General features: G+C 38.9%; 1 protein-coding gene and 1 pseudogene across 7 annotated transcripts in view; one reads left to right on the top strand and one right to left on the bottom strand.

Moving 5' to 3' along the window:
* SMCHD1 (structural maintenance of chromosomes flexible hinge domain containing 1) overlaps nucleotides 1-12,895 on the bottom strand; it is a 133,454-nt gene extending 120,559 nt beyond the window's left edge. For all 6 annotated transcript variants that reach the window (XR_014252077.1, XM_082418557.1, XM_082418554.1 and 3 more), the window contains exons 1-3: nucleotides 12,362-12,895; nucleotides 1,834-1,909; nucleotides 661-822 (exon numbers count right to left, since the gene is read on the bottom strand). Coding sequence is in view for 5 of the 6 variants with exons in the window: in XM_082418557.1 (XP_082274683.1) it covers nucleotides 661-822; nucleotides 1,834-1,909; nucleotides 12,362-12,538 (415 nt within the window). In the remaining variant the exon portion in view is untranslated. The remainder of the gene's footprint in view (nucleotides 1-660; nucleotides 823-1,833; nucleotides 1,910-12,361) is intronic.
* Nucleotides 12,896-13,176: 281 nt separating this feature from the next.
* Nucleotides 13,177-19,087, top strand: LOC309640242 (chromobox protein homolog 3 pseudogene; annotated as a pseudogene). The gene has a single exon. The product of its transcript is annotated as a chromobox protein homolog 3 pseudogene (transcript).
* Nucleotides 19,088-19,211: the final 124 nt, after the last annotated feature.

Here is a 19,211-nt window from a genome sequence, read left to right as displayed (position 1 = left end):
ATTCCTGGCTTTCACTGCCAAGGCCCAGGTGCAATTCCTGGTTCCTGGTTGGGGAACTGAGATCCCACAAGCCACAGCACAGCCAAAAAAAGAAGAAAAAGAAAGTTTATAATGAACATCTAAATAGTATTAAACACTTTGGCAGGGTCCAGACAGAAAAGATTCTCTAAATCAACTAGCAAACAATCCAAAGGTAGGATTAAAACTGGCAAGTAGTAAAGGTGGAAGGAAATGATAAAGAAATGATAAAGAACACAAACCACTTACTTGTGCTGTTCAGCTATAAAAAATGTGCAAGGTAAAACAAATATTTTCTCAACTGGGAGAGGTGTATAGGAGGCCAGGAAGAATAAATCAGGAAAGGAGAGTGTACAGGAGATAGATGTATAAGTACAGACCTCTTATGAGTTGAAAAGGAATGAATTCTCATTCTACATTAGTTTTAAAAGAGAGGTATCTTTATTCTGAAGTAAGATGACTTAGGTAGAAAAAGAAATACACTGTGATGAAGAGACGAAGTAAGGACACTCACAAAAACTGATCATAGTCTGTGAATAAAGTAGAATGAGAGATCTTTTTTAAAGTGAAGGACTAGGATGTGTGATCAGGGGATAAAGGTGAGTGATAGTTTATCAAAATTAGTATAAATGGAATACTTACGTAAAGGATTTTGTCCTTCACTTGCATAATATTCATACATGCCACTTTTAACCAATGTGTCATAGTGAGGTAGGAAGTCAATTCGTTCTTTTGTAGCTGTTAGTAGTAACTGATTGACTGACTGTAGCAGGTACAGAGTGACTCCATCTTTAACAGTTTCATCTGTAATCAAGAGGTAACATCTTAAGTGCTAAGCTAGCATCTGAAACACAATGAATTTATAATTTTGAATACACAAACTGTATCTATGAAACGACTTTAAAAATTATACAGGCAAATCCCCAAACAATGGATCCATCTATAAATTCAGTTGTGTTGTGTTTTGTTAAGAATATCAGTGGAATAGGTTCAAATACTTCCACTCATCTGAAACACTCAATTCTTAAGTTAAGCTGTCACAGAAAATCAGATGAGGAACTATATTAAAGTGGTATCAATATGAATGGAGAAGAATGATTAAATCCAAAAAGGAATCAGGCATGAAAAATTCGCAAGTCTTAGAACATAACTGAGTAAAAAAAGATAATGGAAGAATCCAAGTTGGTCAGAAGAATTAACTTCTTTTTTTTTTTTTTTTTTAAATCAGGGAAACACTTGCTTTTTTTTTTTTTTTTTTAATTTATTTATTTATTTTTAGCTGTGTTGGGTCTTTCGTTTCTGTGCGAGGGCTTTCTCTAGTTGTGGCAAGTGGGGGCCGCTCTTCATTGCGGTGCGCGGGCCTCTAACTATCGCGGCCTCTCTTGTTGCGGAGCACAGGCTCCAGATGCGCAGGCTCAGTAGTTGTGGCTCACGGGCCCAGTTGCTCCGCGGCATGTGGGATCTTCCCAGACCAGGGCTCGAACCCGTGTCCCCTGCATTGGCAGGCAGATTCTCAACCACTGCGCCACCAGGGAAGCCCAAGAATTAGCTTCTTAAGGGCCCAAGTAGAAGATCTGTGGCTAGGTGTTGTGCTGAGCAAGGTCTCATCTTCTGTAGCCATAGATGATATCAACTCTTTTCCTATAATCTTGCTTGAAAAATATGACCTCTGCACAAACTGGATGTATAGCTAGTTTCCTCCCCACCCCCAAAACATCACAGTTTTTTGATGCTTATCTATCTCATAAAATAGTCATTGCTCTATGATATACTAGAACATATTAAATATAAAAGCATAAACATAACATTGCTTACCAAAATTATCACAGGTAATTTCTTTCCTACTTGTTGTTGTAATAACAAATTTTTCTTCAGGTGAAATGCCAAGTGTCTAGCCAAAATAATAGAATAAAATCAATTATTATACAAAGGAAATAAATGCACAATTCAAGTTTACAAAAATATGAAAATATTGATAAGGATATTATAATCTTCTAACAGTGCTACATTTATTTGAGAAATATGTCTTAATGTTTTTAAATTTTGCCTTTGCATAATTAACCACAAATCTAACTACAAATTACCTAGATTTTTCTGCTATTATACGTCACCTAGGAACACAAGTGATTAACTGAACACTTTGAAAGGGTTTAACATCAGCAGGGCTCTCTTAGACAAAAAACATATAATTTTATGTCAATATATAAGTAAACTTATTTGGAGCAAAGTATTAACATAACACTTATGTTCATATATATTAAATATTTAAATATGCAAAAACAAAAGTACTAGAAGAAAATAGAGGTTAATATTTTATAACACTGAGGTAAGTATAGCCACACTATGCAGGGTATCTGCATAAAGAATCTTTTTATCTATTATAACCCCTTCCAAAAGTATAACTTTAAAAAATTAAGGCAACATAAATTATGGGGGAAAACTACAACAGGAAACAAAGTGTTAGCATCCTTACTTCTGTTTCAGGTAATGATGAACTAGTTAACCCAGACCAACCTTACACAGAAGATTACTAAAAAAATCTAGACTAATGATATTCAAGTCTTCAATACTGATACTAAAAACCCTATTGGTCACTACTGAAACTAACTGAGGCACTAACTCCTTACTCTGAACACTGACAAATTAAAGGGAAAGAATAAAGCATTTATCCTGCTTTCTTGTACCAATTAGATTTCAGGGTAACTATATATCTCTAATTGATGAGGCGAAGTTGTTCTTTTGCCTCATCAATTAGAGAGGCAAAGAATTCCTGCTAATAAATACAGGAGGAATGGCAATCAGAATAGCACCATCAATGAATGAACCTTAAATTAAAACTTGTTTATTAAGGAATCCTGCTGAAACCACCTGAATCCCATTAATTCAATCTTAGCATTTCTAAGAGTGGGTGAAATAGCCTTCCATTATGTGCCTCCTGATGTGATGTAATACGAAGTACCAGCACCACCTATGAAGTATTTTTTGCTTCCCTACCCCAAAGAAGCTGAACCTAAATCTTAATTATAAGCCTTTAAAAATAACTTCTAGTTTATAGGATATGTTGAGTTAGAACAAGCTAAATTACACCATAAAGGAGCACAGACAAATCCAGAATGTAGAATACGAGAGACAAACCAACTTGATTTCTTCAACAAGTCAATGTCAGGAAAAACAAAAAAGACTGAGGGAAGGTACTTTGCTCAAATGCTCTAAATTTTAGAAGAATTAAGAAACATAAAAAACCAAGTTCAATATAAGGACCCTGATTTAAACAAACCAACTATAAAAAAACATTTCTGAGATAAACAAATCTGAATATGGACTGAACAATACTATTAAAAATGTTAATTTTGATGGTGTGATAATAGAAGTGCATGTTGAGTATACAGGAGTGAAGTAAACTAAGGCCTGGAATATGCTTCAAAAGGCAAAAATGGGGCTTCCCTGGTGGCGCAGTGGTTGAGAGTCTGCCTGCCAATGCAGGGGACACGGGTTCGAGCCCTGGTCTGGGAGGATCCCACATGCTGCGGAGCAGCTGGGCCCGTGAGCCACAGTTACTGAGCCTGCGCGTCTGGAGCCTGTGCGCCACAACAAGAGAGGCCGCGATAATGAGAGGCCCGCGCACCGCGATGAAGAGCGGCCCCCGCTTGCTGCAACTAGAGAAAGCCCTCGCACAGAAACGAAGACCCAACACAGCCATAAATAAATAAAAATTAAAAAAAAAAAGTCCCCAAGAATTTAAAAAAAAAAAAAAAAGGCAAAAATGAAGCTAGCATGGTAAATACTTGGAAACTGTTGAATGTGGATGATGATTATACGTGGGTTCATTATACTACTATCTCTTTGTGTATGTTTGAAGCTTTTAATGAGAAGAATTTCTAACTTAAAATATACTATTATAGACGAGTGGAAGAGAATAGAGAACCCTGAAACAGACCCACACATACATACACAGGGAGCTTGGCAAATAGGGGAATGACATTACAGATTGATGAGAAAAGAATAAACTATTCAATGAATATTACTGAGACAACTACTTAATTGTACAGAAATAGATTTTAAAAATCCCCATCTCAACATACACAAAAATAAGTTCCAAGAGAACTAAAGCAGCTACATTTTAATCCAAAATTGTAGAGGAAAAATAAGAAATCATTCTGAGAGGCAAGAGAAAGGATTTCTGAAAATACACAAGAAGTGCAAGCCATAAAGAAAAAAACTGGAAAACATGAAAAGATGCTCATCCTAGTTATCAGAGAAAATTAAAACTTTGATTATCATTCCCACAAGGCTGGCAAAAAATTTAAGTCCTGATAATATAAAGTATAGGCCTCCATTAAAAGAATCACACTTGATGAAGTGGAATTTAACCCAGGGATGAAAGAAGTTTTCAGTATCGACAAATCAATGTGATACACCGCATCAACAAACTTAAGGATAAAAACCATATGATCATCTCAATAGATGCAGAAAAAGCTTTTGATAAAATTCAAAATCCATTTATGATAAAAACTCTCCAGAAAGCGGGCACAGAGGGAACATACCTCAACACAATAAAATCCGTATATGACAAACTCACAGCTAACATCATACTCAACGGCGAAGAGCTGAAACCATTTCCTCTCAGATCAGGAACAAGACAAGGATGCCCACTCACACCACTTTTATTCAACATAGTTTTGAAAGTCCTAGCCACAGCAATCAGTGAAGAAAAAGAAATGAAAGGAATCCAAATTGGAAAAGAACAAGTAAAATTGTCACTGTTTGCAGATAACATGATACTATACATAGAAAATACTAAAGATGCCACCAGAAAACTACTAGAGCTCATCAATTAATTCAGTAAAGTTGCAGAATACAAAATTAATATACAGGACTCTGTTGCATTTCTATACACTAACAACAAACTATCAGAAAGACAAGGAGACAATCCCATTTACCATCGCATCAACAAAACAAAACAAAACAAAACAACCTAGGAATAAACCTACCTAAGGAGGCAAAACACCTGTACTCTGAAAACTATAAGACACTGATGAAAGAAACTGAAGATGAACAAACAGATGGAAAGGTATACCTTGTTCTTGGATTGGAAGAATCAATTTTGTTAAAATGACCATACTACCCAAAGCAATCTACAGGCTCAGTGAAATCGCTATCAAATTACCAATGGGATTCTTCACAGTACTAGAACAAATAATTTTAAAAATTGTATGCAAACACAAAAGATCCTAAATAGCCAAAACAATCTTGAGAAAGAAGAACAGAGTGGAAGATTCACACTTCCTGACTTCAGACTATACTACAAAGCTACAGTAATCAAAACAGTATGGTACTGGCACAAAAACAGACACATAGCTCAATGGAACAGGATGAAAGCCCAGAAATAAATCCACACACTTATGGTCAATTAACCTGAGACAAAGGAGGCAAGAATATACAGTGGACAAAAGACAGTCTCCTCAATAAGTGGTGCTGGGAAAACTGGAGAGCTACATGTAAAAGAATGAAATTAGAAGATTCTCTAACACCATATACAAAAATAAACTCAAAATGGTTTAAAGACCTAAATGTAAGACCGGATACTATAAAACTCCTAGAGGAAAACATATGCAGAACACTCTGACATAAATCACAGCAATACTTTTTTTGGCTCTGTCTCCTAAAGTAATGGAAACAAAAGCAAAAATAAACAAATGGGGCCTAATTAAACTTAAAAGCCTTTGCACTGCAAAGGAAACCATAAACAAACCAAAAAGACAACCTACGGAATGGGAGAAAACATTTGTAAATGAAGCAACCAACAAGGGCTTAATTTCCAAAATACACAAATAGCTCATACAGCTCAATATAAAAAAAAAAAAATTTAAAAATGGACAGAAGACCTAAATAGACATTTCTCCAAAGACAGACAGACAGACAGTCAACAGGCACCTGAAAAGATGCTCAATGGCACTAATCACCAGAGAAATGCAAATCAAAACTAGAATGAGGGACTTCCCTGGTGGTGCAGTGGTTAAGAATCCACCTGCCAATGCAGGGGACACGGGTTCGAGCCCTGGTCTGGGAAGACCCCACATGCCGCGGAGCAACTAAGCCCATGCGCCACAACTACTGAGCCTGCACTCTAGAGCCCGCGAGCCACAACTACTGAGCCTGCGTGCCACAACTAATGAAGCCCATGCGCCTAGAGCCCGTGCTCCACAACAAGAGAAGCCACTGCAATGAGAAGCCCACGCACTGCAACGAAGAGTAGCCCCTGCTCGCCACAACTAGAGAAAGCCCGCATGCAACAACGAAGACCCAATGCAGCCCAAAAAATAATAATAAACAAATTTTTAAAAAACAAAACAAAACTAGAATGAGGTATCCTCTCACACTGGTCAGAATGGCCATCATCAAAAAGTCTACAAATATTGACGCTGGAGAGGGTGTGAAGAGAAGGGAACCCTCCTACACTGTTGGTGGGAATGTAAACTGGTACAGCCCCTATGGAGAAGAGTATGGAGGTTCCTTTAAAAATTAAAGAGTTACCATAAGATCCAGCAATCCCAATCCCACTCCTGGGAATATACCTGGAAAAGACAAACTCTCTAATTCGAAAAGATACACACACCCCAATGTTCATTCCAGCACTATTTACCATAGCCAAGACATGGAAGCAACCTAAATTTCCATCAACAGATGAATGGATAAAGAAGATGTGGGGTGTGTGTGTGTGTGTACACACACACACACACACAAAATGGAATAGTACTCAGACATAAAAAAGAATGAAATAACGCTCTTTGCAGCAACATGGATGGACCTAGAGATTATCATACGAAGTGAAGTAAGACAGAGAAAGACAAATATCATATATCACTTACATGTGGAATCTAAAAAAAAAGATACAAATGAACTTATTTACAAAACAGAAACAGACTCACAAACATAGGAAACAAACTTGGGGTTACCAAAGGGGAAAGCAGGGCAGGCGGGATAAATAAGGAGTTTGGGATTAACAGATACACACTACTAGGGAATTCCCTGGTGGTCCAGTGGTTAGGATTCGGCACTTTCACTGTGGTGACCCAGGTTCAATCCCTGGTTAGGGAACTACCCGTAAGACGCATAGCCCAAAAAAAAATACAGATACACACTACTGTATATAAAATAGAAAAACAACAAGAAACTACTGTATAGCACAGGGAACTATATTCAATATCTTGTAATAACCTACAACGGAAAAGAATCTAAAAAAGTGTGTGTGTGTGTGTGTGTGTGTGTATATATCTGAGTCAGTTTGCTCTACACCTGAAACTAACATTGTAAATCAACTATACTTCAATTTTTTAAAAAGTTCTACTAAAAAGACAGCCATATTTTGAAGGATAAAAAAATAAAGTATAGGCTTCCATATAGGAAAGGTGGACTTTACACATTTCGGATAGGCCCGAACGTCAGTACAACCATATTGAAAAGCAATTTGGTATACTTTAGTAAAACTAAAAATACTCATATCCTATGCAATTCCACCCAAGAGAAATGAAGCTATAGACATAAACTGATGGGGAAAAGATTCTATTTGTTTACAGAAATAAAAATTGTCTTCACAGATCTTAGGCTTTTGTATAATCAAGACAGTCTTTATTTCTCAGTTCTTTACTACTTTATTTCTACAATGTCCCAACTGTTAGATCATGTGGTTACATATCCTGTAGAAAAAAATACATATTTTTATAATTAAATTGAATTTTTAAGATCTATGTACATCTGAAAAGTATTTATATATATTTCACACAATCTCTCCATAATTTTATTATTCAATTAAGATACATAAGCTATCTTTTTTCTCTGCTTTATCTATAATCCTTTATAAAAATTATTTCTAAAATTCATAACTTCTCTAAATATTTTATAGCTCTGGTATTCGACAAACATAAGTTAAATATTTTTACATTATTCATTATGCTTTTATTCAAGATGTCATACTCTTCTCTCTCCATATTTTTGGTCTAAAAATCTATCTTATCAGACGTAAACTAAAGTCTTTCGTGTATCTGTACTCACCTGGCCTTGAATAAGATACATTTCCTCTGCCTTTCTCTATATGAAAGCAGGATGACATTCTATTTGGGCAAGAGTTGTGACTGGGCTTTTTCTTTTTTTTTTTTTTTTTAATTATTTATTTATTTATTTATTTATTTTTGGCTGTGTTGGGTCTTCATTTCTGTGTGAGGGCTTTCTCTAGTTGCGGAGACCGGGGGCCACTCTTCATCGCGGTGCGCGGGCCTCTCACCATCGCGGCCTCTCTTGTTGCGGAGCACAGGCTCCAGACGCGCAGGCTCAGTAATTGTGGCTCACGAGCCTAGTTGCTCCGCGGCATGTGAGATCTTCCCAGACCAGGGCTCGAACCCGTGTTCCCTGCATTAGCAGGCAGATTCTCAACCACTGCGCCACCAGGGAAACCCTGGGCTTTTTCATTTTTATAAGAGCACTTCAATTACACCTTTTTCTGGGTTAATGTTAAAGCATATGGATCTTCCAAAGTACCAGCCCTACATGTCTTTAAGTTAGCTTCAAACTATCTGCTGCCCAACTTCTCTCAAAAGCCAATTTTAAGAAATATTTATGAAGAGCTAACTAACTTGTAGTCCATAAAATCCTGAATACTTTAAACTTCATCAATGGATTAGGTCACTCAGAAGTTATATAGTTCAATGCATCTCTCTGAACAAAAAACTAGCCTTTAATGATGTGCTTTGGTATTATATCCAATTGTTCTGTCCCTGAACCACACCAAAACCAGGAACACCCATATTGCACTTGAGCGAGAAATCTCTACAAAAATTTGGGTGGTAACTGCTTAAAGCAGGCTGCAATACCCTAAACAACACATAGCGTACCTTGCATTAAAAGACAAGACAAGAAAAGCCTCTCCTATCTCTAAGAATGTTGCCCATTTTATCAGGATTTGTGAGGAATCTAGGGAGAAATTTTTCTCAAATCAAAGGTTTGCATCGTTAGCAGCTGGAATGTTTTTATTTTATAGACATTGTGGATTTTGTATCAATTACCTTTCCTTCTTTGTTTTGACCCTTAAGAAACTCAAAGCTGATTTCATGCCTCAGCACTGGTATATGCTTTAATCAAATGAACTTCCATTTATTAGTTCTCCTCAGGTTACTATTCTACTCTTTCCTACATCTACCTTCTTTTACCTTTTTTCTTTTCATCTTTTGGAATTTTTAACATAATATACCTTACGTACAAATTTTTTTTGAAGGAACAGATTGATTCATTTAACTAATCAGCTATAAACCAACTATTAGGTAAGGCTCCTACCCTCAAGAAGCAGAGACTATTTTTTAAGTACGATGGTATAACAAGTGCTATAGAAGGGTGACAAGGAATAATGGAACCACACAAGAGAAGTAGGCATTTCCTCAAAATTAGGGGTGGAGAGGAGGGTTTGCACATATGGGACTTAATGCTTGGGCATATTAAGAATTAGCCAAATAAGTTATTTTCTAATCTTTGATTCTGCAAGGTCACAAGGGCTCAAGTGAGTCAATAACTGCTTATCACAGGTGTAAGGGCTTCTGCCAAATCCACCTTTTCCTCTTCCTTCCTCTTGACTGCTCCTCTTTTCTACAAAGTGCGCTTTCCCCAAATAACAGTTTAGGACCCATAATACTTTCTAGCACTACAAACACTTATTAGTTTGTTTTCAGTTTTAATGAAAAACTTTAATTTAGTGCACTATCTGCCTCTTCCCCTAAAAAGGAAAATGAAGGCTTTAGTAAATAGTGTGGACATTGTGGAGATTGTTTTAAAAAAATACAAGCTTTAGAATCAAACAGACCTAGATACCAATCCCAGTTTCATTGCTCATGAACTGTATAAACTCAGACTTCATTCAGTAACTTATTTCAGTTCTTCATGTCTGTAATGGGGACAAAGTTATGGGATTAGGTGGCATAATCTAATGATGTTTTAAACTCTCAAAAAAAAAAAAAAAGTTAGCCTTCCTTTTTTTTTTACTAGTTCTTCCCTCCCACTTCTAATCAAATTTAACCTTCTCTGTTCCAGCAGGAAAAAGTGGAAAGGAGAGGAAAAGAATCAGTCAAAGAAAATATTTTCCTTGTTAAAATAATGAAGGAATGGAATGAATATATCTGTTCCCTATAACACAGAACATCATTTGAGGCTGAGTGGAATAACAAAAAGAACTTGACTTCTGGGTTTGAATTCTAATTTTTGTACTATCTGTTTGACTTAAGTGAGTCACCATCTCCAAAAGTGAGTTTCCACTTCCGTAATAAGAGGTTAATACACTTCCCCTATATATGTAGCAGACTTACTGACACTTCTCACATGGGAGAATTATTTCTACAGGGAGGGTAAATTAGTACAACCTTTCTGAAAAACAATTTAAAAATACGTATCAAGAGCTTTAAAAATATTCCTGACCTTTGATCCAGGAATTTCACTTCTAAGATTCTAAACCAAAGAAAAATAAAGACATAAAAGACTATGCATATAAGGGGAAAGAATTTTAAAAAGAATATATATATATACATGTAACTTAATCACTGTGCTGTACACCTGAAACTAACATGACATTGTAAATCAACTATACTTCAATGTTTTAAAAAAAGGAGGAAAAAAAAGTTTAAACTAAAAAATAAAAACAAAATAAAATAAATCTCCAAAAAAAAAGACCATGCATTCAAACATGTTTATCATGGTATTGCTTAAAATTGAAAGTAATGTAAATGTCAACAAAAAAGAGAGATCTGGTTATGTAAACAGTGGTACAAAACATACCACTTCGTTTATGAAGACTTGCGTTAAAACAGAAAAATACTGACAATATTAAGTGAAAAAAATGGAATATAGACATGTATTACGGTTATTTAAAAATGGGGGGTGAGGGTAAGGATACAAAGAAATAACTCCAAGTGCTAACAGTGGTTACAAATTTCACAGTGAGTAAAAGGGTTTACTTTTTTCCCTCTGGTTCCTTATTTTCTTTAATGTGCTGATAGTTTAAAATCATTTTTATATGTCATGACTTTAAATCATTTACATATAATCAATATAAATATTTTATATAATCAACTACAAAAATCATAAACATGAGTTTCCTTTCCCTGATGAATATAAAACATTCATCAAAAAAAAAGAGCATTCATTCATTCACTTTTCAAAGATATGGGAATCTGCTATATCCATACACAGAATGAACTTTTGAGTTTATAAAATTTTGTCTCCATTCTAATTTGGCCATTTACTATGTGCCAGGCACAATTCCAGACGCTGGGAATACAGAACAAATCAAAGTTCTTCCTCTCAAGTCGTTTTTTCCCCTGAGTCTTGATTTCAATTATTTCAGCAACTAGTATACAGAGTTAACAGCACTAAAAACATCAGCCTGCTCAAGTTAAAACAGTGCTTCACACCAAGTCCTTTTTCCTTGGAAGCTAAGTGTTCTCTATCATTTAAAAAGAGCCCCAAGTGGTTAATGCAGCTCACGACAATACCCCTTCTTTGAAGCTCGAGCACCAGCAACACCTCAGATCTAGAAAAGACTTCCCAGTTTAAAGTAGGACTTTGCCTACATAGTCATTAACTTTTAAAGCAAACTAGTACAGGGAGTATACAGGTCCTTTGGTGTTCCGCAGATACCCTTGGACACCCTTTGAGTGGTTCAGGAACTCCCAGGGGGCTGGGGGGTGCAGGAAACCAGAAGGGCAGCTCCACCTGCGAAGCTCTCTAGGTCAAGTGTTTCCACTACGGAAGGACCCCACTAGGGCGGGCCTGCAAGCCTTCTTGACAGAACGACCCGGGAAATTACTGCATCACTGAACGAACCTGAGGAAAATTGACTCCAGGAATTTCACAACTTCTAACTATCACAACACTCCTAACAGAGCCATCGGGGAGAACTCCGCTCTCTTCTTTAAAAAAAAAACAAAAACAAAAAACAAAACAAAAGTTCCACCCGAAAGAGACACAAGTGGCTTTCCCGACTGGAAGAAGAGCTGCACGGCCTCAGAGTGCTAAGGTCGCCCCAGGCCCATGAAACCCGCGGTACCAAAGCCTGGGCGGCGCGACCCCCGAAACAGGGCCGGGGCAGAGGGAGGCCCACCGACCCGCCGGCTCCGCACTCCGAGGCCGGCGCCCGGACCGGCCCCAGGCTTCCCCGCCCGCCTCGGGCATGGCGGGCACCCGGGAGGGAGAAGCCAAGGCCGCAGGACCGGGGCCGGGTGACAGGTTTATTGCCCCCGGTGAGCAACTTGGGCTTCTCGTCACCCTCCCAACCTCAACTCTACCCGCGCATCCCTCCTTAGCGTACCTGACACACTGAGGCGCGGAACGCCGCGAAGTCCGAGCGCTCCGTGACCTGCAGCGCCCGGTCCCCGAGCTCCGACTCCTTCTCCCGCCGGTCAAACAAGTACACCGTCCTGTAGCCGTCGCCTCCGCCGCCCTCTCCGGTCCCCACCGAGGGCCCGCCGCCGCCCGCCGCTGCCATATTGGGGAAGAGGAGAGAAAACAGCAACGCCGACTCCTGCGGCCGTCGCGCTAAAGGCCGAGGTACGGGCTCCGCGCGGCGGCTTCAGCTCCAGCCCCCGGGGCGGCGCAAGGCCTCTACCCCGGCGCACTCAGCTCCTCCCTCGGCGACGGCGGCGGTGGCGGACCAGCCGCAGTCGCGAGGATCACCCGGGAACCGATTCGAACGAGCTCCTACCCGTGCACCACGTCACTTCCGCGGCCCGCCGCTCCCGCAGAGGAGGGGGCGCGCGGCGCGCTCCTCGCAAGGCCGGGACCCGCGCCCGCTGTCGCCCAGGCGAGGTCGCAGCGCTACCCGCAACCAGGCCCGCCGCCTGAAGCTGTGGCGCAGGAAGAAGAGGGGCCGCCGGCGGCGCGCAGGAGGCGGGGCGAATCCGGCAGGCCGCGCGGGCCGGGGTGGGGCTTCGGAGCCCGCTGACTGGGGCCCGCCCCTTTCGCCCTAGCTAAGTTGGAGGGAAGCGCGGTCCCTAGCGGGCGGTGGCGCTCTGAGGGAACGACCCGGTATCCGAGGCGGGAGAGCCTATCCCGCGAGCGGCGGGGGGAGTCTTCCGAGGGACTGTTTTCTCCCATCCCAGAGGGTCCTGGTACCTTCCCGCCTCTCCATAACCCCGACCGAGCCTATCCGGCTTCGAGCTCCTGGCGCCGCGGCCACGGTTGCGACCTCAGGACCAGGTCGCGTGAACGCGGCGGTGGGAAGCGCCAGGCCCGCGGGCCTCGCGGTGTGGACCTGCCCCCGCCACGAGCACGTGGGTCCCCACGCGGAAAAAAACGACGCCGAGAGACCCTGAGCCACTTTTTCAGTCCCATTTCCTAGTGGTTATGTGTGGGCCGCGGCGTGGACCTCCGAGACAAAGCGGGGCCCGGAGAACCTCCCCACCGAGGTTCTGTGACGTCACCGCGGCCTCCAAGGGTCCCGGCGACCATATCTGCCCGGTGTACACGCCTACCCAACGCCGCCGCCACCACGCGTCTGGGAATCGTGCACAAGCACCCCTATGCCACAGAGTTGTTAGGAATAAGTTAAATAATGTTCGCAAAGGGCTTTTTTTTTTAATACAGGAGGTTCTATTAATCTATTTTATACATATTAGTGTATACATGTCAATCCCAATCTCCCAATTCATCACACCACCACCCCCACCCCCTGCCGCTTTCCCCCCTTGGTGTCCATATGTTTGTTCTCTACATCTGTGTCTCTGTTTCTGCCTTGCAAACCGGCTCATCTGTACCATTTTTCTAGATTCCACATATATGCGTTAATATACGATATTTTTGTCTTTACTTACTTCACTCTGTATGACAGTCTCTAGGTCTATCCACGTCTCTACAAATGACCCAATTTTGTTCCTTTTTATAGCTGATTAATATTCCATTGTATATATATGCCACATCTTTATCCATTCATCTTTCGATGGACACTTAGGTTGCTTCCATGACCTGGTTATTGTAAATAGTGCTGCAATGAACATTGGGGTGCATGTCTCTTTTTGAATGATGGTTTTCTCCGGGTGTATGCCCAATAGTGGGATTGCTGGGTGTATGGTAGTTCTATTTTTAGTTTTTTAAGGAACCTCCATACTGTTCTCCATAGTGGCTGTATCAATTTACATTCCCACCAACAGTGCAAGAGGGTTCCCTTTTCTCCACACCCTCTCCAGCATTTGTTGTTTGTAGATTTTCTGATGATGCCCATTCTGACCAGTGGGAGGTGATACCTCATTATAGTTCTGATTTGCATTTCTCTAATAATTAGTGATGTTGAGCAGCTTTTCATGTGATGCACATGCCTCCCCTCCACCACCGCCAACACGCGGCTGAGAATCGTGCACAAGCACGCCTATGCCACAGAGTTGTTAGGAATAAGTTAAATGATGTTCGCAAAGGGCTTAACATGCACTACGCTTTCGGTAACAGCCTTTATTGCGCTTCATTAAATATCCTATCCTGGCCTGTAGTGCCCTGACTCAACAACAAATAATGTCATTGTTAGACGACTAGGTTTAGTCATTTACTCTCCAGGTCTTAAATTATTTAGTGAATATTTTGTGCTTGAGAGTGACACATAAATTCACTAAGACTGGGGGATTTTTTTGATTCTTCAAAAGTTTGGGTGATAAAGTATATTTTCCGTTTTACTAGGTTTGCCAAAACCTTCATGGTTAATTACATGGGTAGACTAATCATTGGTGTATGTTAGAAACCTAGATTTGCTTGTCCAAATAAAGATGCTCCAGAATCGTAGGGTGTGTGTGTGTGTGTGTGTGTGTGCGTGTTTGGCTAGACATCTAAGGTATTAAAGGTGGAACACACAGTTGGAACAAAAGTGTGAAGGCATGTGTTTGGGAGGAGCATAAATAATAAGGGCTGGAAGTGGGGAGAATGGAACATTAGATGGTGGAAGATAAAACTGGGAAGAGGCCAGATGTGGCCAAATGCCATTCATGTTCCTGAAGGGAGATATGAGGGAAAGCTGAGACCAAAGTAACCCTGACTCCTATGGGATTTCTTTGACCTCTCACATTTTACCTTTCAAATTCAAGTGAACTTTTTGTTATAGTCCATTATATAATGGTGTTTGATTTAAACGACAAAAAAAAAAAAAAGGTTTTTGTATCTTAATGAGTGAAATGAATTGCCTATTTCATCAAATTGGGACTAGAGCTAGAAGTTCATCATCAGGACAATTTCTCATTTCTCTATAATACTAAATTATGTAAATGCATGGGTACAAACAGAAACTCTTTGTATGTCTTTAGAAGAGATTTAAAGATAATCTCACTGAGGAGAGATCCAAAATGCTGCCAGAGAAGTGTTCTACAATATTACAGGCAACTATTGGTGGAAACACAGATATGTATCTTGTTGAGAGGTCAACTCTGAATCACTGTCTTCTGTGGCAGTTTGGCAGTCTGAAACGTTTGCCAGTCAGCTTTTGTTCTCAGAGAGAAACTCCCCAGATAACTTTTTCAGCAAAGAAAGATGATGTTTGTTTTTCGTTTTTTTTTAATTAAAGTATAGTTGATTTACAATGTTGTGTTAGTTTCAGGTGTACAGCAAAGTGATTCAGTTATACATATTGATATATATATATATTCTTTTTCACATTGTTTTCAATTATAGGTTATTTCAAGATATTGAATATAGTTCTCCGTGCTATACGGTAGGTCCTTGGTTTTTTCTTATCGATGTTTGTTCTTTAATTTTTATCACAAATAAATAAGAGTTTGAAATGACCCAGTGCCACAATTAGTTCTCTTTAATTGACTAATAATTTTTCTTTTCATTAGCCATCTTATCGTATAGAGTATAAATATTTAAGAATCCCTGTATCAGTTATCTCTTGCTGCAAAACAACATACCCCCAAACTTAGTGGCCTCTTGTACAACTCCTCACGGCCCTCCTCCTGGGAGAGAGTGAATAACAGCCCTTCAACTCCACAAATTAAAAACTCCTCCAATAAAACTGTGTTGCAAAAAATGGGAAAGAAACAGAATAGAAAAGAGTAAAATGAGTCAAAAAGGTAGAGCCTGAAGGTTTTGTGATGGAAAGAAATATTGGACTGATGTGTAATGAATGGGAAGGTGGTGTATATCCTTCAGTGGAAGAGATTGACAGGTGCTAACAATACTTGAAAACTGGAAGAAAATTCAGATCATCCAAAGATAAAGTATTTCTTAATTCTGAAAAAGCTGGTAAAGAAAAAGATGGCACAAAAGTAAAATCTTTATGTGACAGTGAATCTGATGACGGCAAATCAAAGAAGAAAAGAGATTCTGCTTTGCCAAGATGCTTTGCCAGTGGTCTTGATCCTGAGCAAATAACTGGTGTTACATACAGCAGTGGATAATTAATATTTCTTATGAAACGGAAAGATGCAGATGAGGCAGACTCGGTGCTGTAGAAGAGGCAAACATGAAGTGTTGTCAAGTTTTAATTGCTTTTTACAAAGGGAGACAAAGTTGGCATTCTCGTCCAGAAGATGATCAATAATTGTTTACATACATACAAAAATCTGGTCTTGGTTTATGACTTATTAGTATGAAAAATAACTACATTCTAATGAAAATCAAGTTTGATGTGTTCATTTTGAGTAGTATTAAGGGAATTGTTGAGTTGTTCTTGTTTTTATTTTTTTTCTATCAAAAGCACTGGTTACTTTGAATAAATAAAACTTTCTGTAGTTGCTTCATTTATCAGAACAGAACATTTGATACCATGGTTTATTATTTTCTCTGCATCAGAGAACAGCTTTTCTAAAATGTTAGAAAAATTTCCATAGTCGTTACTCAATCAGAATTTACATTTATTATTTTTAACCTATAATGCCCAAGGACCATGCTGGGTTTATTTGTTTTTGTCTGTATGTGTAAATACATACGTAAATGCTTGTTGTTGGGTTTTGGGGTTTTTTTTTTTACATTCACCAAAACAAAAACAGGCATTTTTTCACAACCATGAGTAAGTCCGTGTTGTTTCTGGGATGCCATCATTCTGAGCAACCTAGGAAATAGATCACCTCAAGCTAAACTGAAAATTTTCCTGAAGCCATAACCTTTCAAATCAAATAGATGTCCCTAACACCATACACAAAAATAAACTCAAAATGGATTCGAGACCTAAATGTAAGATCGGACACTGTAAAACTCTTAGAGGAAAACATAGGAAGAACACTCTTTGACATAAATCACAGCAAGATCTTTTTTGATCCACCTCCTATAGTAATGGAAATAAAAACAAAAATAAACAAATGGGACCTAATGAAACGTCAAAGCTTTTGCACAGCAAAGGAAACCATAAACAAGACCAAAAGACAACCCTCAGAATGGGAGAAAATATTTGCAAACGAATCAACAGACAAAGGATTAATTTCCAAAATATATAGACAGCTCATGCAGCTCAATATTAAAGAAACAAACAACCCAATCCAAAAATGGGCAGAAGACCTAAATAGACATTTCTCCAAAGAAGACATACAGATGGCCAAGAAGCACATGAAAAGCTGCTCAACATCACTAATTATTAGAGAAATGCAAATCAAAACTACAATGAGGTATCACCTCACACCAGTTAGAATGGGCATCATCAGAAAATCTACAAACAACAAATGCTGGAGAAGGTGTGGAGAAAAGGAAACCCTCTTGCACTGTTGGTGGGAATGTAAATTGATACAGCCACTATGGAGAACAGTATGGAAGTTCCTTAAAAAACTAAAAATAGAACTACCATATGATCCAGCAATCCCACTACTGGGCATATACCCAGAGAAAACCATAATTCAAAAAGACACATGCACCCCAATGTTCATTGCAGCGCTATTTACAATAGCCAGGTCATGGAAGCAACCTAAATGCCCACTGACAGATGAATGGATAAAGAAGATGTGGTGCATATATACAATGGAATATTACTCAGCCATAAAAAGGAACGAAATTGAGTCATTTGTTGAGACGTGGATGGATCTAGAGACTGTCATACAGAGTGAAGTAAGTCAGAAAGAGAAAAACAAATATTGTATATTAACGCATGTGTGTGGAACCTAGAAAAATGGTACAGATGAACCGGTTTGCAGGGCAGAAGTTGAGACACAGATGTAGAGAACAAACATACGGACGCCAAGGGGGGAAAACCGCAGTGGGGTGGGGATGGTGGTGTGCTGAATTGGGCGATTGGGATTGACATGTATACACTGATGTGTATAAAATTGATGACTAATAAGAACCTGCAATATAAACAAACAAACAAAAAAACAACTAATACTAAACTTTCTTTGGGTTATTTGTATGGAAATATGTTAATATAAATGTTTCAGACATTACATGAAATTTCTAAAAATCTTATATGTTCCGGTATAATGTTATAAGTCATAATTCTAGTTATTACTTTAAAATGTATATCTCAGAAATAACTAAATTTCCTTGTCAATTGCATTATTATGAACTTTCATCAAATCTTTAACCATGGTCATTTTTAAGTCTTTTGTCATTTGCAGACAGTTCTGGGTGTACTCTGATGCTTTTGCAAATATATTCCTATAAAAGGGTTTCATCTTCAAGGAATTCATGGAGAAGACTCTGACAAGTACAGGTTTCTGGTAACTGACTATACTGCTGAACTGAATCAATAAGCATTTTCAGAACTCCAATGGAAAACTGATGAATTCATAAAAGTGCTAACAAAAGATCAAAATTTAAAAAATTAATTACATGTGACTGAGTGAACTGATGAGGATGATTATAATTTTTGTGACTTTCTGTTTGAAAAAAAAAAAAATCCCACAAGGACTCAGAGGCAAAAAATATACAAATCACTTTTCACTGCAAAGTAAAGGAGCTGTTGCAGTGGAGGATTACTGGACTGAATGTCAATATTATGACATAGTATGAGTGTGTTTCGTGTTTGGTAATTGCAATCATTGTTGCTTTTGTTGTGGTCATCCATTTACAATGCTTGGTGTCAGTTTATTTATCTCTTGTAAAAATAAAATACAGTGTGTGTGTGTGAAAAAAAAAATTAATGCATACTTATGGAAAGGAAACAAGCCTTTCCTAAAAGAATATGTTGGTTGAAATGAGGGTCCACCAAAGGTGATGAAACCAAAAAAAAAAAAAAATGTCAAATAGATGATTCTGTAATT

Source organism: Balaenoptera physalus, assembly GCF_965194825.1.
Source record: "Balaenoptera physalus genome assembly, chromosome: 12".
In the NCBI taxonomy this organism is placed as follows: domain Eukaryota; kingdom Metazoa; phylum Chordata; class Mammalia; order Artiodactyla; family Balaenopteridae; genus Balaenoptera; species Balaenoptera physalus.
The sequence above is the reverse complement of the archived record's forward strand: the minus strand, read 5'-3'. Positions and strand labels throughout refer to the sequence as shown.